This window comes from Tupaia chinensis, unplaced genomic scaffold (assembly GCF_000334495.1).
Source record: "Tupaia chinensis unplaced genomic scaffold, TupChi_1.0 Scaffold000257_1, whole genome shotgun sequence".
Lineage (NCBI taxonomy): Eukaryota > Metazoa > Chordata > Mammalia > Scandentia > Tupaiidae > Tupaia > Tupaia belangeri.
In genome coordinates, this window is record NW_006159737.1 from 684,030 (window position 1) to 703,642 (window position 19,613).

Consider the following 19,613-nt stretch of genomic DNA (forward strand, 5'->3'; position numbering starts at 1 on the left):
CATCTATGACTTTTTTTCTTGTTAACAGACTTCTCAGGATATATTTGTAGGGCATTTAACAATTTTTTTCTTTTTTTATTAAATGCCAGATGGTGTGTGTACATACCAGAATGAGACAGAAAGAGAGAGTGAGGGAGAAAGCACCCCAGTGAGACGTGGCCACATTGCAGTCACTTGTCCATTTCTCCATCCTGTTGGGATTTGGGGCACATATGTGCACAGCATATTTTTCAAGCTGCTAGGGATTTAAACTGCATTCGGCAAGGTGAGATCTGACTTGGCTTAACTACTAGGATGTGGGGCTGGCCCTGGATGTTGGTTTTCAATGCTAATATAATTCAAGTGCATTGCTTCCAAATATGTCCTTGGTCTTACATAATCCAACAGATACTAATACTTGTGAAATATATTCTTTTATATTATAGAAACTGTGCTGTCATTCACTTCACTACCCATGCCATAAGATCCTTGGTTTCTCCCTGTATCCTCTCATTCTTTTTTTTTCTTTAAAGTTTTTTGCCATAAGGTATGTGTGCACACCAGAGTGAGAGAGACAGAGACAGAGGGAAAGTGAGAAATCAACCTCCAAGGGTGTTGGCCATGCCACAGTCCCTTCTCTAGTTTCCTCCTTGGATTCTGGACATGCACATACAGGCCTCAAGCTTCCAGGTCTGGGACTCAAACTGCTGTCAGCTATATGGGAATCCAGTGCCCTTTCTACCACACCACCTGCTGGCTTGCCTGTCATTTAAATTTTTTTTTTTTAAGAGTTTTTTTGCTATAGGGCACATGCACTCTCAAGAGGGATAGACAGAGAGACAAACAGAAAGCTGGAAATCATCCTTCAGGGGGATGACCACACCACAATCCCTTGTCCTCTATTATCCTCTCAAGATTTTGGGCACAGCACATGAACCCAGAATGAGTTTTATGGAATACTACTCAGCCATAAAAAGCAACAAGACCCTGGCTTTTGACAGATACTGGAGGAATATGGAAGATTTACTGCTAAGTGAAGGAAGCCAGGCTATGAAGGAGAAACATTGTGTGTCTCCACTTAATGTATACCTAGTGTCCCCACTCTATGACTGCAACTAAATGACTAAAATATAGAAACATTGTAAATGGTTGTGAATACCAGATATAGGGTGGGAAGAGGGTGGGTGAAGTAGGAGAGTCTGAGGAAGAACATTGAGAAAAATAGAGAGGCATAGCATTAATGAGACAATGAAATGTGGTATTATCTGTTGAAGATAACTTTATAGTATTATCAATTGGACTGGGGAGAAATGGACATATGTTGTAATATTCACTTTATAAGCTAAATAATGTGATTGAATGTATAAAAGAACTTGAAATTTTAAAAAATTCTCTAAAGAAAGTGAGAGTTTTTAATGTATTATCAAAAATTAGGACACTAGTCTTGTGCTTTACATTTTTGTATTCATCTGTTATTGGTTTGTTGGAAAAGTCATGGTGCGTTTTTGCATAGAAAAACATGGAAAATAAATACATTAAGACTTTTCTGACAACCCAATACATACCAACACATGTCGACGTAAATTATACTATCTTTCAGTTGTGTTTATTGGCCTAAAAATCTTCTGTGCTCTGCCTGTTCATCCCCTCCCCCCCCCCCTTTTTTTTTTTTTTTTGAGAGGTTTTTGGTATATGGCGTGTGTGCTCGCCAGAAAGACAGAGAGAGATAGACAGCAAGAAATCACTCCTGGGAGAATGGCCACGCCACAATCCCTTCTCCTCCATTCTTCTCTCAGGACCTTGGGCACGCATGCACACACACCCAATGTTAGTTTAAGCCACTGGATCCAAGACTCGAACCACGGTCAACCACATGGGAGTCCAGTGACATAGCCATTACTCCAACTGCTGGCCCCCATTCCCCCTTTTAAATCACTGACAAACACTGATATTTTGACTCTTTATATTTTATCTTTTAAGAATTTCATGTAGTTGGAATCATATAATACATACCCCCCTTTTTCACCTTTTAAGTTAATTATTGATTTTTGAAGAGTACTTTTTATGTTAAGACTTTTATAGATTTCATTCTTTTGTTTGTTTGTTTGTTTGTTTTTGAAGAGGTTTTTGCTATAGGGCACGTGTGCTCACCAGACAGAGAGAGACAGAAATCACCCCCCCAGGGGGGTCGGCCACACCACAGTCCCTTCTCTTCCATTCTCCTCGGGATCTTGGGCAAGCATGCACACATGCCCGGCGTGAGTTTTAAGCCACCGGGTCCAGGACGCAAACTGCGGTCAACAACATGGGAGTCCAACGACACTAACTGCTGGTCCCTATAGATTTCATTCTTTTTCTCTGAGAGTAGATTGCAATAAGTTTCTCTTAGCTAAACTAAACAGAATTACTTATTGACAAGGACACACTCTTTACAAAGTACCTGACAGGATAATCCAGGCACAAAAGTAAAACCCATTTGCTAATATCTGAGTATTTCTAGTTTATTCATAGATTTCACTTATAATACTGATAATGCTTTAGTAGCATAGTATTCATCTCAGGTTGGTCTCCTAATACTGTATTCAGCAGGTTAAGATAAATACCTACTCTGATATATCAGGATATATTACGTGGAGTAAACTATTCACTCTTATTCAAATGGCTTCAGTATGATCTTCTCAGAAGTTTAGAACTTAGAGCACCACATATTAAATCTAATTTTCAATTCAATCTAATGAGTGTTTATACAAACTAATATTGCATTATTATATATTTATCTTTCTTATCCTCTGCATGTTTGAATTAATTTAAAAGCCATTATGATTTGTAAATTTATAGGAACTGGATCCTAAGAGCCACTTATTTTTTTCCTTCTTTTGTTTACATGTGTACTTTAATTTTTACTGGTGTTAATTAATTCACTCAACAGATATTTGTCAGCTATGAATAGAAGCCTCTGGCAGTCACTCATGGGATATACACATGGATAAGACATTATTTTTAGTTATAAGAAGCTTATAGGGTTTTACGGGACATTAAAAACATTAAGAAAAGTTCATAAATATCACACCAAGTAAAAATATCAAAATGGTGTATAGGAGAGTTCGGAGAAAGGAAAACTTGTTTTTCTGGAAGACGGATAATCTAAAGTAGACCTTACTAGGAAGAAACATTTATAGGCCAGACTTTGAAATAAAGATAAGGTCAGAGAGGTGCAAATGGGAAAAATGTTATTATTGGTTGGGGCTTAGAAAAGAATATATGTGGGGAAAGTACTAGGTGTGTAAGTATCTACTTTTGCTAGTGTCACATGGAAGTGTATGGACATAAAATAGGCAGGGTCAGGTGGGGTGAGATGATCGAGAGCCTTCAGTGCAATTTGTGTACATTCTTATGCGAATGTGTGTTTATAGATTGTTTTCTTTTGAAAAGTATGTATTGGGCCACCTGTATTATTACAGTTTAGGTGCTGCTACTTGATAGGCTAAGGCAACATGAGAGTCCCAGGCCACCCGATTCCTAGCCACCCTCTTAAAGCTGGGTGTGATAGTATGTTCTGTAGTCCCAGCTACTTGAAAGTCCCTGGCAGGAAAATCGCAGTGTAGCAAGATCATGTCTAAAAATCTACACACATACACACATATCTAAATGCATTTTGTTATTTTCATGCTCTTGAATGTGTGTTACCATAAGAGATATAGCTTTTTAATGAATTATATGTAGCTGATATTTTCTCATGAATGCTTATATTCGACTTTTAGCCATTTACTCTTTCAAGTTTATTTCTTTATCATAAAAGAATTGTATACTATTCTTCTAAAAAACTTTTGGATTGTACAGAAAAGTGGAAAGGAAACTTTTCGTCTGTATCCCAATGTTTGCATTTGGTTTATTTCTCTCCAAGAATGTGTAAGTTTGAAAACATTTTTAGGTAGAACAGAGAATATATGACGTACGCTATTGTTTGTACTGGGTAAGATAATTTTGAGATGATAAATTAGTGTCAAAAAAAAAAGAAAGTTAAAAGAAAAGGGAACCAGCAGTTGGCGTAATGGCTATGTCGTTGGACTCCCACGTAGTCGACCGCGGTTCGCGTCCCAGACCCGGTGGCTTAAAACTCATGCCGGGCATGTGTGCGTGCGTGCCCAAGATCCCGAGAGGAGAATGGAGGAGAAGGGATTGTGGTGTGACCATCCCCCCTGGGGGGTGATTTCTTGCTTTCTGTCTCTCTGTCTGGCGAGTGAAAATCGCTCCAAAAAAAAATAAATCGGTGTCACCTCGCATCTGTTGATCTTCCTTAAACAACTTAAAAGTATTTGACTAAAATGTTAAGTTTTCATTTAAATCAGAATGTGTTTGTCTGAGGTCAGTTGCAAAGTGTGATTTTCAGTTTGTAAAAGTGATATATCCAGAAACACTTAGTCTTTTGACTGCCTCAAGCATGGAAGAGATAAGTAAACTCTTGAGAAGGAAAGTTTTCTCTCGTTTAACTATGAAGAGTTGTGACTGTTTGTCATTATCAGTGCACACAGGTTTGCAATCTCAGGTGAAGAAAAAATAGATAAGAATTTGTAGAGTTTAGATACCTGGTTAGGGCTAGTGATTTAGAAAAGGCAGCATATAATCCTTCATTTGACTCACTGTTTATGGAGGTCCTGCTTTGTTCCAAGTTCTATAAATACAAACTAGAGTAAGATACTTTTTTCAAGACATTAACAGCTTAGTTAATGAATCTGAATCAGAAATTCTGGAGAATAACCAGATCTTTATATGTGGAAAACAGAAAACAGTAATGCAGAATACTCCCACGGCATAGAAATTAAGATTATTGAAGGAACATGAAGTAAAAGCCAGAGAATTTTATGTATGTAAAGATTTTGATGTTAAAATTAGAGGAGTAAGATAATGAGGAATATGTAATGTAGAAAGACAGAACTCTTGAGTATTTATGTTCTAGGATTTGGAAAATAAAAGAAAAAAGGAAACTTAACTAAAGCATGAGAGGCAGGAATAAGTGGAAAATAGCTTCTTATTGTTAAAAATCTAAAAAGAAAGTATCTCCATTCTTCCTAGCAGATTAGTGGAAATTTCTTATTTATGTCTCATGCTTTGGCTTTATATGTACATCTATTAGTCTGGTAGTAACTTGCAACTTTTGCACTAATGACATGCCTTTCTGGGTATGGTCTCTCAACTCGGAGATTTAGTTTTATTTAAATTGTGCTTTAATACTGCTAGATCATCTTTTATCTCCTCACTGTGTTTTATCGTATAACTTATTTATGTAAAATGAGATAAACATTGATTTTTTTTGATGTCCTACTAAATAAATAAAATCTTCTAAGTGATTTATTGTTTCCTTAGCCCACGAGTAGGTCATTATACTTATCTTAGGCTACATTGTGGCTGTAGATTTTGAAGATCCATTTAGAGGTGTTAAATCATTTATTTAGTAAGCATTAAACAAGCTTAGGTGAGCCAGCATTCCAACTATTAGAATAACTTCGTTTTTTTTTTTTTTAAATAATAATGTAAATACTTATACAACAGTCAGAATTACAGATATTTTGATGATTAATTAATTTTTTTTTTTTTTCCTGTGCGGGACACTGTTACAGTTGCTGGATTTACTGTTTTGTGAACATCTTCATCTACAAGCAGAATTGGTAAACACTGCCTATTTTTTTAAAGCATTCAAAGACTTCAACTATTTATGTAAGTGTGCTGCTTTCAATCTAATCATATTATGGTTTTAGTGAGCTAACGTGATAGACTAAAAAATAGTAATTATGTAAGTCTGCAGATAAACTGCTGAGTCTTAATGAATTATTTTAGTCGAATATTTCAAGCCTAAAAATGGAAATTGTTTTCTCAACTTTATATTTTGTATGGCTCCAAATACAAAAGAAAGGGAACCAGCAGTTAGCATAATGGCTATGTTGCTGGACTCCCACGTAGTCGACCGCGGTTCGTGTCCCGGACCCGGTGGCTTAAAACTCATGCCGGGCGCGTGTGCGTGCGTGCCCAAGATCCCGAGAGGAGAATGGAGGAGAAGGGATTGCGGCGTGGCCATCCCCCCTGGGGGGTGATTTCTCGCTTTCTGTCTCTATGTCTCTGTCTGTCTGGCGAGCACACGCGCCCTACAGTGAAAATCTCTCCAAAAAAAAAAAAAAGAAAGATCTTGTCGATACTTACTCGTGAAACTTAGGAAGCTGTTTTGATGCTCTGTTCTTTGTAATTAGACCATCAGTTACTTTAGATGGTCTAGTTGAATTTCACTCTAAATTAATCAATTGTACCTCTTTTTTGTAAAGTTGATATTTTATTCCTTATCGAGATGATCATCTTCCTTTTTCATGTACCTCCCCAAACATACTTACTTGAAAATTACCTTTTTGTCCAGCTTATTATTTGGTTAAGCCATGTGCTTACAAGCCAACATCTATTTGATTTTTTTCCACTCTTTCACCTTTATTATTATTATTTTTTTAATTTGCCAGAAGGCGTGGGTATTTGCTGGAGAGAGACAGAGATGAGAAAGGAAAAGCAAGAAAGTACCCCCTGTGAGGCATAGGTATGCCACGGTCCCTTTTTCTCCATCTCTCCCTCCTTTCAAATATTTTGGCTACTCACACTCGTGGATCCAGTACATTTCTCAAGCTGCTGGATCTAGGACTTGGACCACAGGCTCAGCCATGTGGGATCCAGCTGCCCTAACCGTCATGTCACAGCTGGGCCCTGTCCAGTTTTTCAAGAATGCACAAAGGCACTATGAAGACTAGGGGTGCCTGTTTGATATTAAAATTAATTAGGCTAAAATTGGTGAAATTTATGGTAGAGTGTTCATTATTGACTTAGTTATCTTTTTCTTTCTGAAAAACTCCAAGATTCTATGCAGGAAAAGCTTTGAGTGTCAACTTCGGCTTTTCCCTACTATGGGGCTGATAGAAGTTTATTCTCTTTTATTTTCTTCTCTGAGAATGAAATTTTGACATACTTCAAATTTAGCCTGTAGGAATACTTTTTTAAGTACATTTTTGTCTGACATCTTTAATTTTTTTTAGTTGTTATAGCTTAGACAATTTGGCACCTGTCACTTTTTAATTTGTAAGCCCAAACTCCTATGCCATCGCCATGAATTTAAATATTGTACAGTTTTGTGTCATTTCACTAAAATTGAAGTATTTTCTCTGGAGATAATTTGCATAAAAATATGCTCTTGGTCTTTTTTTTATTTTTCAGGTTTATGCTAATTCTGTGACAGACCTTCTCCAGAATCAATGTCTTTGGTAAGCTTTTTTTGTTTTGTTTTGTTTTTTTGCTATAGGTGCATGTGCTCACTGGAGAGACAAAGAGACAGAAAGTGAGAAATCACCTGCCTGGGGGAAGGCCGTGCCACAAATTCTTCTCCATTCTGTTCTCTCAGGATTTGGGGCATGCATTGACACGTGCCCAGCTTGAGGATCAAGAATGCATAAAGTGGTTAAGGTGCTGGACACCCACATGGTCGCCCATTGTCTAGTCTGCTGGAGGTGAGCATGTGGGTGTCCAGCACCTTAACCACTTATGCCACCTGCTGGCTCCATTCATGCCCGCATGTACACATGCACACATACATAGATACAGATACCTAAATCTTTTCTTTTTATTTGATCCAGTTCATAGTTTGATTTTGAAATAGTATCAACACAGTGGGAAAACATACTTTTCCCTTTTTTAATATCTGCTAATGTTACATGTGTGTTACATATTTAAGTGTGTGTGTGTATATGTGTGTATATATATATATATATATATATATTATTCTGTACTTTTGAATATCTGCAGATATTTTGTGTAAAATACATACATAGGATAATTTAAAAGTTTTTATTATACGAAAGTACAGATTTTTCTTAAACTGTAGGCAAATTAACTTATTTAGTTTTTTACCAACTTGCATATAAACAGATTATTACATGCTGAATTATGATTTAACAGATTGTATAAAGGAGGTTTTTATACCTATGATACATTTTGCTTTGCTTTGCCTTTTTTTGTAACCATTTTTTTCACTGTTTATAAAATTGTGTTATCTCAGCAATAGGTGGGCTGCTTGTAGCTGAGTGAAACTGGAAAGAAGATAACATATTGATAATGTTTAATATGTTTATGACCTACTATCTTTGTAAACCTTTACATTCTAAGAGACAAAGTACAGAGACTTTATTTATAGTTCACAATGACTACCGGGCACAGATTTTAAAATCTCAGTAGTAGAATCATTAAAATTTGGTTTTGTGGAAAACTAGCCAGTAAAGACTGATAATGCTTAAGAACTGTGAATTAGCACCAGTATTGTATTAGCCAAAATCATTATAGATTGGTCAACTTCAGATATTTGATACATCTGTGTACAGATCAATAAGGCAAAAATAAATGAAAAGGGAAAAAAACCCTCCAAACTTGGCAAAATGCTTTTTGGCAAACCCTAGGTGTTTTAAATCAAGTACATGAGGCACAGATTTATTTTTTTATTTTCCTATTTCTGAGATGCTCATGATAGGGTTTTTGTTTTCTTGAAAATGTTAATGTATAATTCCACTTTCTTTTTTTCCAAACTTACACACACAGTTATTTCAGAAAATAATCTTTCTGTTGTTACCATTTTTATTCTCTTTGTACTGTTTACGAGTCAAAGCCTAGCTTTAGTTGGATCTGTATAAAATCTTTATAACACTGTAGGGGGAAAAAAGAGAAATTATACCATAACTTTGAAAGTGATATTAAGATTAAAAACCAGAACCAAAATCTCTTATACTGCATTTTTTAGAATTTGTTCTGTTAATAGTGTGAAGTGGTTCTTTTTTTGTTTTTTGTTTTTTGGGTTTTTTTGTCCCTCAGATATGATTTCTTGACTGAATTAGTTGGAGAGCTACCAAGCTAAAGATAGCTAGAACGATTTAATTACTAAAGGTACCCTTACAGGCTTTCGTACCCTTGGAAGTGTCCTAGCCAGAAAAACTTGCCTAAACTTAAAAGATAGAGAATTCTTTGTTGATAGGACTAATATTCTAATTGTTTTTTCAGGGCTTCTAGAAATATCTCATTAAATATACCTAGTTATTTCCCTTAAGAAAAACTCTTTTTAGCTCTCTAACATCGAAAATATACATTAAAAAAAGTATTTATTTTCTTTTATTGTTTTAGTTTTTACATTAATTGCTGGTATTTTAATGTACTGTTTTTTACTTTTTATTGAAAAAGTATAGTGTTTCAATTAGATTATGGGTTAATTTTGCTTTTATGGGCTGGTATGCAAATTATGCCATTTGTTTCAAAGTTATTTCTAAGGAAAATGAGTTGGTCTATATAACTTTTATAAATTGTGCATTTTTTTTTCAGATTACAGCCTGTTTTACACACTTATTAGGAACAAATACAGTTGTATGGATTTGCTAGTTTACAAATGTGATTATATGATTCAAAATATAATTACTTAATATTACTATTTTCCTTGTTTTTCTTTAGGTGCCAGCAACAAATTATATGTATACACCTCTGAATCAACTTAAGAGTGGAACAGTTGTCAATGTCTATGGTGTTGTGAAGTTCTTTAAGCCCCCTTATCTTAGCAAAGGAACTGGTAGGTATTAAAATTGGTGGTGGATTTATGGAGTAGAACTGCATTACTGGTTTCATAAACACAGCTCTTTCAGTACCCCAAGTCACAGAATGGAAACTCAATTTTGATTTATAATTTCTAAACTACACTGATGCAATATTTTTGGCCATTTTCATTTATAAAATAAATAAAATATTTATAGTTTGTGAAAGGTAGGAAAGAACCCCCAACAGGGTCTTCATGCCGTGATCCTCTCCAACCCAGCCATCTGGGTTGTAGGCATGGGGTGCTTCGGGAATCCTCAGAGTCACTACTGTTCCATCATAGGCTCCATGTCTTCGATTTTTACTGTTCACCTCTCTCTCTCTCTCTCTCTCTCTCTTTTTCTCTCTATTCTTTCCTCCAATTTTGAGGCCCTTCTGCCTTATGCCCTTGAGGTCTCAATCTTTTTGGCTTTATCCTGCATCTTTCTTCTCAAGGTACTGACTGTTGGTTAGTTTGTGTTTCAGGGCTCATCAGCCCATCCTCCTCAGGGAAACACATTTAGTAACATCAGAACATTATTCTAGTTGGGTCACATTTCCCCTTACCAAGTTATCTTAATTTGCAATACATTGTTTTTACAAAAATAAATCTATCTGAACTTAAAATGTGTCAGTATGATTTTAACTTCTACTTTCCAGGAAAGAGGTATAAGAAGAGCATTTTTTTGTGTATGATCTCATTTAATTCCCACAAATTCTCTGTGTGTGTCCAGGTTCTTTTCTTTGTTCCATTTTACAGGTGAAAAATCTGAGTCAGAGAATGTAATTTGCTTAAAAGGTCACACAGGTACTAGAGGTAGGATTTGACTAGAAAAAATGAATAAGAGATTCAGGTAACGTATGGTGTGAGGAAAGCTTGTATTGTACATGGCCCATCAGCATTCATACTGCAATCTTAACTTCAGCTTGAAATAGAAGGTGCTAGGAAAATAATATTGAAGAATATAATTAGAAGTATAGATTTAGTACCTGATCATGTTGTCTCATTTCTGGCTAAATATTTTATATTTTATTCTGTATGTACTAGAAAACATTAAGAACTTTTAGGAGAAAAGTGACAGGACTGAAGAAAAAAAACATCATAGTGCCATAATTTTATTATAGGAAGGAAAAGCTAGAAATAAGCTACTATTAGGATATTATTGTAGGAGGACTAGCAGTTAGCATAATGGCTATGTCACTGGACTCCCATTTAGTCGACCACAGTTCGAGTCCCGGACCTGGTGGCTTAAAATTCAAGCCAGGCGCATGTGTGTGCATGCCCAAGATCCCGAGAGGAGAAAGGAGAAGAAGGGATTGAAGCATGGCCATCCCCCCAGGGGGGCAATTTCTCGCTTTCTGTCTGTCTCTTTCTTTCTGGCCAGAGCATGCACCCTATAGCAAAAACCTCTCCAAAAAAAAAGATATTATTATAGGGACGAGCATATGGCATAATAGTTATGTCTCTGGACTTCCACATAGTTGACCACGGTTTGAGTCCCAGACCCGGAAGCTTAAAACTCACGCCTGGTACATGTGTGTGCATTCCAAAATCCTGAGAGGAGAATGGAGGAAAAGAGACTGCTGTGTGATGATTTCTCACTTTCTGTCTATCTCTCTCTGGCAAGTGCATGTACCCTATAGTAAAATCTCTCTCAAAAAACAAAAGTAGAGGGAACCAGCAGTGAGCGTAATGGCTATGTCGCTGGACTCCCCCGTAGTCGACCGCGGTTCGCGTCTCGGACCCGGTGGCTTAAATCTCACGCCGGGCGCGTGTGCGTGCGGGCCCAAGATCCCGAGAGGAGAATGGAGGAAAAGAGACTGCTGTGTGATGATTTCTCCCTCTCTGTCTATCTCTCTCTGGCAAGTGCATGGCCCCTATAGTAAAATCTCTCTCAAAAAACAAAAGTAGAGGGAACCAGCAGTGAGCGTAATGGCTATGTCGCTGGACTCCCCCGTAGTCGACCGCGGTTCGCGTCTCGGACCCGGTGGCTTAAATCTCACGCCGGGCGCGTGTGCGTGCGGGCCCAAGATCCCGAGAGGAGAATGGAGGAGAAGGGATTGCGGCGTGACCGTCCCCCCTGGGGGGTGATTTCTCGCTTTCTGTCGCTATGTCTGTCTCTGTCTGTCTGGCGAGCACATGTGCCCTATAGTGAAAACCTCTCTAAAAAAAACCCACAAAAAACAAAAATAAAGTTATTACAGTGGCCCAGTTATGAAAGAAAATGAACCTGATCTTAGGCTGTGACATTGAAAAGGAATAAAAAGATATTAGTAAAATAAGATATGGAAGTAAAATTAGTGGAATTAGTGACTGGTTAGATTTGCCTACCTTATAAGGATATTGTGTAGTTTATGAAATTACTGTGAAATGTTTTTTAAAGCATTGAATGCATAGAAATGTTAAGTCTAGGGACCAGCAGATAGTGTAATGCTATGTAGCTGAACTCCCATGTAGTCAACTGTGGTTCAAGTCCTGGACCTGGTGGCTTAAACTCACTCCGGGCGCGTGTGCGTGCGTGCCCAAGATCCCGAGAGGAGAATGGAGGAGAAGGGATTGTGGTGTGGCCATCCCCCCCGGGGGGGTAATTTCTCACTTTCTATCTCTCTGTCTCTCTCTTGTCTCTGGCGAGCACATGCGCCCTGTAGCAAAAACCTCTCCGAAAAAAAAGGGAAAAGAAACGTTAAGTCCAATGAAAGGATAATGAAATTATGCTGAATATGTTAATAAGAATTTGTTTTTCTACCATGGATTTGCTCTTTGAGTGATTAAATCTCATAGCGCTTTTTAATCATAAAAGACTCCAAAGTCAAGATAAAAATTTTATTTCCTCACTAAGGGGTCAGTTTTGCTTACACTTAAAAATATTTCCAGCTAGTGATATTTTAAGATACAAGGTTAAGAATAAAAAGGTATTTAAAAATATTATACCAAAATTGTTTGTAAACCACAGAGATTAGCCTTTCGTATTCCCTGTGTTTCTTCATGGGGATTGTTCACTAGTAGTAGTACAGCTATTACTTACTAAGTTCTATTATATGTTTCCTGTGTGATACCAAAAAGCCTCAAGTGTGAGGTAGTGTCATCTCGATTTTATAGATGCAGAAAATTGACATCCAGTGGATTAAGAAACTCACTGATAAGTAAGAGGGGTTATGCATGCCCCTGTTTCAAAAGGCTTTTCAACCAATCACACACCACATAGGAATGCCACTTCTCCATGGCATTCCTCTCTGTTGATCATCAGTGTGAAGGTGAAACTTGACTCCTTCAAGCAAAGTGTTATGAGTCTTGGAATCAGCAAAACAAGTATTAGATGGCTTCGTTGGAAACCATGGTTAGGGTTATAATCTAATTGGTAGCCATTTTAATTCTAATTTTATGATTAGGTTAGAATAATTGTAGTAGTAAGTATAAACTGAAAGAAAACATAAACAAGAAAGATAAGTTATTACGTGGCACTTAAACAGTATGTACATTTAGTGTCTTAAAGCAACTATTTACCTAAATGTTGGTAATTCTTTTTTTTTCTAACTTGATTGATACATAATTCATGTACCATATGAATTATCCATTTAAAGTACACAGTTCAAGGGGCTGGTAGTTGGCATGTAGTTAAGGGCGCTGGACTGACTACAGTTTGAGTCCTGAACCAGCGGCTTGCTATTTCACTTTCCCTTTCTCTTTCTCTCTAGTCAAATTTAAATAAAGAAAGAAAGTTGAATAAAATAATTCCTAAAAAAAATTTTTTTTAATTAAAAAAATAAAAGTATACAGTTCAAAGACGAGCAGATGGCATAATGGTTACATCACTGGACTCCATGTAGTTGACCACAGTTTGAGTCCCGGACCTGGTGGCTTAAAACACACACTTGGTGCATGTACATGCCCAAAATCCCTAGAGGAGAATGAAGGAGAGGGGTTTGTGGCATGGCCATCCTCTCCCTGCCCCAGGGGGGTGATTTCTCTCTTTCTCTCTGGCAAGTGCACGTGCCCTATAGCAGAAGTCTCTCAAATAAATAAAATAAATAAATAAAGTATGAAGTTCAGTAGCTTTTTGTATGTTCGTGGAGTTGTAGATCCAATTCTGCTCTCAACTTTAGAATATTTTCATCCTTAAGAAGCAATCCTGGGGATCAGCGGTTAGCGTAGTGGCTATGTTGCTGAACTCCCATGTAGTCTAGTGTGGTTTGAATCCTGGACCTGGTGGCTTAAAACTCACACCGGGTGTGTGTGCATGTGTGTCCAAGATCCCGAGAGGAGAATGGAGGAGAAGGGATTGCGGCATGGCCATCCCCCTGGGGGGGTGATTTCTCGCTTTCTATCTCTCTGTCTCTCTCTGTCTTTCTGGGAAGCGCATGTACCCTATAGCAAAAACATCTCAAAAAAAAAAAGAAGAAGCAATCATGTACTTAATAGCCCTCAACCTCTATAATATCTCCTGTTCTTTCTAGACCTAAGCAACCACTGATCTTTTTGTCTCCACATATTTGCATATTCTGGACCTGTCATGTAAATACAATCATGCACTGTTTGGTACTTTGTGACTGGTTTGTCTACTTAGCATAATGTTTTTAAGGTTCGTGTGGCCCATATCAATACCTCATTTCTTTTGATTACTGACTAATATCCGTTGTATGTGTAGATGGTATTTATTTAGCTAGCCACCACTTAAGGGGCATTTGAGTTGTTTACACCTTTTGGCTATTACAAATAAAGCGACTGAACATTTGGGTACTTTTATGTGGACATGTTTTCATTTACCTCAGACATAAATCTAGGAATCAAAGTAATAGTCCCTTTTGAATGTTTTTGTCTCTTAAACTATTTTTCTTAATTAGAACTAATTAAAGTGCTTTGAATATGAGTATCTTAAGTCATAGGGACTTTTGTCTCCTGTACTAAGTTATTCTAAACATTTCATAAATTGATCATGTAAATATTGCTGTGTTTGCTGGTGGATGGTTTGCCTATTAGTACCATTACTTTCAAAATGAAATAAGTTCTTGAAATATTTTGTATGAAGTTTAACATGTTTACCTATTTCAGATGTTTGTAATTATGTGAATATCTATCATGCTGTCTTTATTTCTGGTATTATTTTTGTATATTTATCATCAGTGTAGTTCAGGGGTCAATTTTTTTCTTAGTGAACAGTACAGTAAATATTTTAGACTCTGAAGGAAATGCAGTCTGTGTCATAGCTACTCATTTGTACTATATACAGGAAACCAGCCATAGACACTATGTACATGAATATGTTGCAGTAAAGCTTAACTTTTAGGGGACAGTAGGTTATACAGTGGTTAAGGTGCTGGATTCCCACAAGGCTAACACCAACCACCAGAACTGGTGGCCTAAAAATCATGCGAGGCATGTGCATGCCTGCCCAGAAACCTGAGAAGAAAATGGAGGAGAAGGGATTGTAACATAACCTTCTCAAAAAAGAAATGATTACAACAAGCGGCTGGACCACAGACAAGAGTTTGCTGACCTCTGATCCTATCATGGTTATGGTTTTCCTAAATTTAAGTTGGATGCTGAAGGTAGAGCATGTGCATTTGTTTGTTTTCTCCCAATTTATTATCACAATGACAGTTTAAAAATAGTACAGTTTTTAATGTCAAACAGAATTAAAGGGAAGGTGATAGTTGTCAAGAGACATTAACAAAGCTTCAGGTAGTGACATTTGGGTGGACTCATGCGAACTGATGTAACCAAGACTAGAGCATCTTATTTTTATGGTTGGGGAAGGGATGAACACGCAGCATCACACCGAAGATCTTCATTCTGTTTGCAGTCAGTTCTTATCTCCTGCGCAGCTGTTGGCAACCATTGGGTTTGTCTGTCTAGATTCTAGACACTTCATGTAGATTCATGCATACATAATCTTATGCTTCTGGCTTTCACTTTGTGTAATGATTTTCAGGTTCATTCATGTAGTGTCAATAGTCTTCCCTTTTTATTGCTGAATAATTTTGCTTTTCTAGTATTTGTGTAATTTTCTCTCCCTCTCTTTTAATTTTTTTTTTCCTAAGGTTTTTACCATAGGGCACATATGCTTACCAGAGAAAAAGAGAGAGGGGAAGTGAAACATCACCCCTAATGGGAATGACCACACCACAATCCCTTCTCCTCCAGTCTTCTCTCAGGATTTGGGCCATACATGCACGTGTATCTGGCATGATTTTCAAACCGTCAGGTCTGGGACTCGAACTGCAGTTTCTCATGTGAGAGTCCAACTTCTTACCAACTAAACCAAACCATCTGTTGGCCCTTCTCATTTTTTTTAAGTACAAAATCTTTAAAAATAAGACCATCATTAATCTTAGTATATTACACCTAGGTATACTGTATCCATGACCTGTGGTTGCTCAATATGTAACATAAAGCGAAACTGCTCCAGAATAACATTAATTAACTCATGCAGTATTTATCATCTGTCTAATCTGTGTCACTTTAAATATCACAGTATTTGTTACAACGTAATATTTATACTTTTTTCTCCTATCTTCTGTGCTTGTGCTCTTTTGTAATATAATAGAAACATGAGGGGAAATTATGTAGCCTCACACCAGGATGGTAAAAGGAGTACTCTTAATTGTGTATTTATGGTAAATTTCCTTTTAAAAGAAATAAGATTGTAACACACAGTGTTGTTTTGATAAGGTGTTTTGTTTGTATAGCTTTTACTTGAATGTTTAACAGTGCACTTTTACACAAATTGGGGTGTTGCTGAAATACTGATTGATGTAAAAACAACAGTGTTGTACTAGATAAAAAAGGAAATGAAACACCTTTCATGGAGGAATTTTTTGTGGATTATATAATGTATACTTGCATGTTTGTTTGATTAAAGATCTTGCTTAGATGAACTACCAGCCTCCCTTTATAATAAAACTCCAAGGCAATTTACATTCAATCAAACTGAGGCAATTAGGTGAATTGTTCTGGATTGCAGAATAAAAGGCTTAATTTATCATTTGTTATCTTTTCAGATTTATACCTAGCTTTGGGAAGTATTACCAGAGTGCAAACTAGTTAAACAGCTTTTTATCATTTCACCACATAGACACGACACTGGAAATGAGATTATTTTCTTAGTCTTTCAAATTTTATGTATATTTTATACTACACCAAAAATTAGCAGGTTGTAGTAGCTTCTTAAGAGTCGGTTGCAAAAGAGGAATCCAAAACCCTAGCAATGAACTTTCCTATTTTTCTGAAATATGTTTGGGATCTTTCTTACCCTCCTTTCCTCAGCTGTTCTTTCCTGTCTCTATCCCCTTATTGCTGGGGTAGTGGGAAGAACGGGCAGTCAGTGCATTTTCTCAGTGTGCAGTTTTCTGAAATATGCATATCAAAAAATAGTGGCTATTACACTTTTTACTACCACCAATCTTCGAATTTAACTATTTTCATGGCAACCCAAATATTATTAAATATTTTTACCGGATTAAATTTATATTAAAATACCTCGATAATCTTTTATGGGTGAATAGCAAGATTCACCATTTTTCCTATTCAGTTTTTTGTTATTATATAGCTTTTTGTTAGTATATAACAATTCTGCAAATGGTTTACTTTGTGTTATACATCTACTGTGAATTCCTAGTTTTTAAAATAACTTTCATAAGATCTTGGGACCAGCAGTTAGCGTAATGGCTATGTCACTCGACTCCCACGTAGTCGACTGTGGTTCGAGTCCCGGACCCGGTGGCTTAAACTCATGCCGGGCACGTGTGCATGCGTGCCTAAGATCCCGAGAGGAGAATGGAGGAGTAAGGATTGTGGCTTGGTCATCCCCCCTGGGGGGTGATTTCTCGTTTTCTGTCTCTCTTTCTCTCTCTGTCTGGCGAGCACATGCGCTCTATAGTCAAAACCTCTCCAAAAAAAAAAAAGAACTTTCATAAGATCTTTATGCAGTATGGCTATGACGCTTTGTCACATTTGATGTGAATATCATCGAGTCTTTTAGTCTTACTCTAAATTTATGTTTATTTTATAAATGAAGTTTATGTGCATATATGTACCTGCTTCATAATTTCAAAACTTTGAAGTTATAAATGTTAATACTCTCTAGACAATTTAATTTTTAAAAATTTTTGTTTTTTTTGTTTTACCTAAGTTTCTAAAATTATTTTATCAGAGAGAGAGAGAAAGTGCATGAGTAAGCATGGAGGAAGAAGGTAGAGAGAGACATTTTTGACAGTGTCTCACCATTGCAATCCTCTGCCTGGCCTTCTAGCTAAGCCAGGATCACAGGACACAACCACACCCAGCCTGTTTAAGTTGCTCCAGGTTCAAACCCAGGCTACCAATGCAGCCCCAGCCTAGTACAGCAGCACTGAACCACATGTGCCACCATAACTGGACCTTTAAAATTAATTTTGGGGGAATAGTTTAAATCATTTGTTGATGCCCCTTGAGAACCAGGAAGAATATTTCTATGTTTTGAGCCTCTTTTTGGAATACTTAATTAAAGAGAAGAATAAAGTTCGTTTTGCATTTTGAACTAGGCATTGCTTTATCAAATGCTTCATGATACTAAAAGTCAGTTTAAATATTTTTGTGTTTTCTAGATTATTGCTCAGTTGTAACAATTGTGGACCAGACAAATGTAAAGTTAACTTGCCTGCTCTTCAGTGGAATCTATGAAGCCCTCCCCACAATTTATAAAGTTGGAGATATTGTTCGCTTTCACAGGCTAAAGGTATAATTCGTACTTGTGGAACTTTTTCCTTTGAAGAGAACTCTGTATTATTCAGTAAAGCTACTTAGCACTAACTGTATGGTTGCTTTGTTAGAACACAACATCAAGCATTGCAGGAATTAAGAAAAAGTGTAAATAGAATCAGACTTCAAATAATTTATAGTAGAAAAAACTCTTTATTTTAACTGCTTGTCACCCCTTTCTCAGAAATGTATTAGATGTGATGATTCAGAATGGTTCCATTCTGTATTCTCATTTCTTCTTTCTTTTTTTAAAAAATTTGCTGTAGGTTATGTGTGCTCACCAGAGAGACATAAATATGTGGTATGGGGATGGAGGGGGATGAGTGATGGCCATGACACAATTCCTTGTTCTCCATTGTCATCTTGGGATTTGGGGCACATACACACACACCTAGTGTGTTTTTCTCTTTCTTTTTGTTTTAAGAGAGATTTTTGCCATGGGGTTTATGGGCTTGTCAAAGACACAGAGAAAGATGGAGAGACGGAAAGCGAGAAATCTCCCCTGTAAGGGGGATGGCCACATCGCAATACCTTCTCTCTCATTCTCCTTCAGGATTTTGGCCATGCGTGCACACAAGCCCGGTGTGAGTTTTAAGCCACTGGTTTCAGGGCTCAAACCACAGTCAACTATAGGGGTGTTTAGCCATGTGAACATTATGCATGTTTCCCTAGTATGTTTTTCATGCTGCCAGGTCCGAGACTGAAACTGTGCAATTGACCATGTAGGACCCAGCTACCTTAACAACCACTATTGACTGGCCCCTTATTTCTAAATACAAATTGTTGCAGTGAAAATATTCTATGTAGTGGTGTTTTGGGTTCTAAATTTCTATAGGATATGTTCCCTTGTTGGAGAGACAGAGAAAGAGGGAAAGTAATAAAGCACCCTCTAAGGGGGATGGCCACTTTTCAATCTCTTATCCTCTGTTTACCTCTTGTGATTTTTAGTACACACGGCATGCATGCATACACGCATGCACGCATTTTGTTCTTCAAGCCACCAGGTCTAGGACTTGAACCACACAGTTGGCCATGTAAGATTCAGCTACCTTAACCACCCTACCATTGACTGCCCTCCCTTTTTTTAATTGCCAGAGGGCGTGTCTTCACACAGAGAGAGCAGGAGATAGCATCCCCCCAATACTGGGTCATGTGCATGCTTGCATATGCTCAAGCCATTGGGTCCAGTATTCAAACTGTGGTCAGCCATATATGATCCAGCCCCTTTAACCACTAGGCTATGAAGCCAGCTCACAGGGGAGTGCTTAAT

The 19,613-nt window shown here is 37.2% G+C and overlaps 1 protein-coding gene across 1 annotated transcript in view; it reads left to right on the forward strand.

Moving 5' to 3' along the window:
* Positions 1-19,613, forward strand: part of POT1 (protection of telomeres 1) — an 82,311-nt gene that overhangs the window by 11,282 nt on the left and 51,416 nt on the right. The window contains exons 4-7 of the mRNA XM_006149194.3: positions 5,598-5,694; positions 7,222-7,268; positions 9,490-9,604; positions 18,190-18,320. Coding sequence (XP_006149256.1) covers positions 7,260-7,268; positions 9,490-9,604; positions 18,190-18,320 — 255 coding nt within the window. The 5' untranslated portion in view covers positions 5,598-5,694; positions 7,222-7,259. The remainder of the gene's footprint in view (positions 1-5,597; positions 5,695-7,221; positions 7,269-9,489; positions 9,605-18,189; positions 18,321-19,613) is intronic.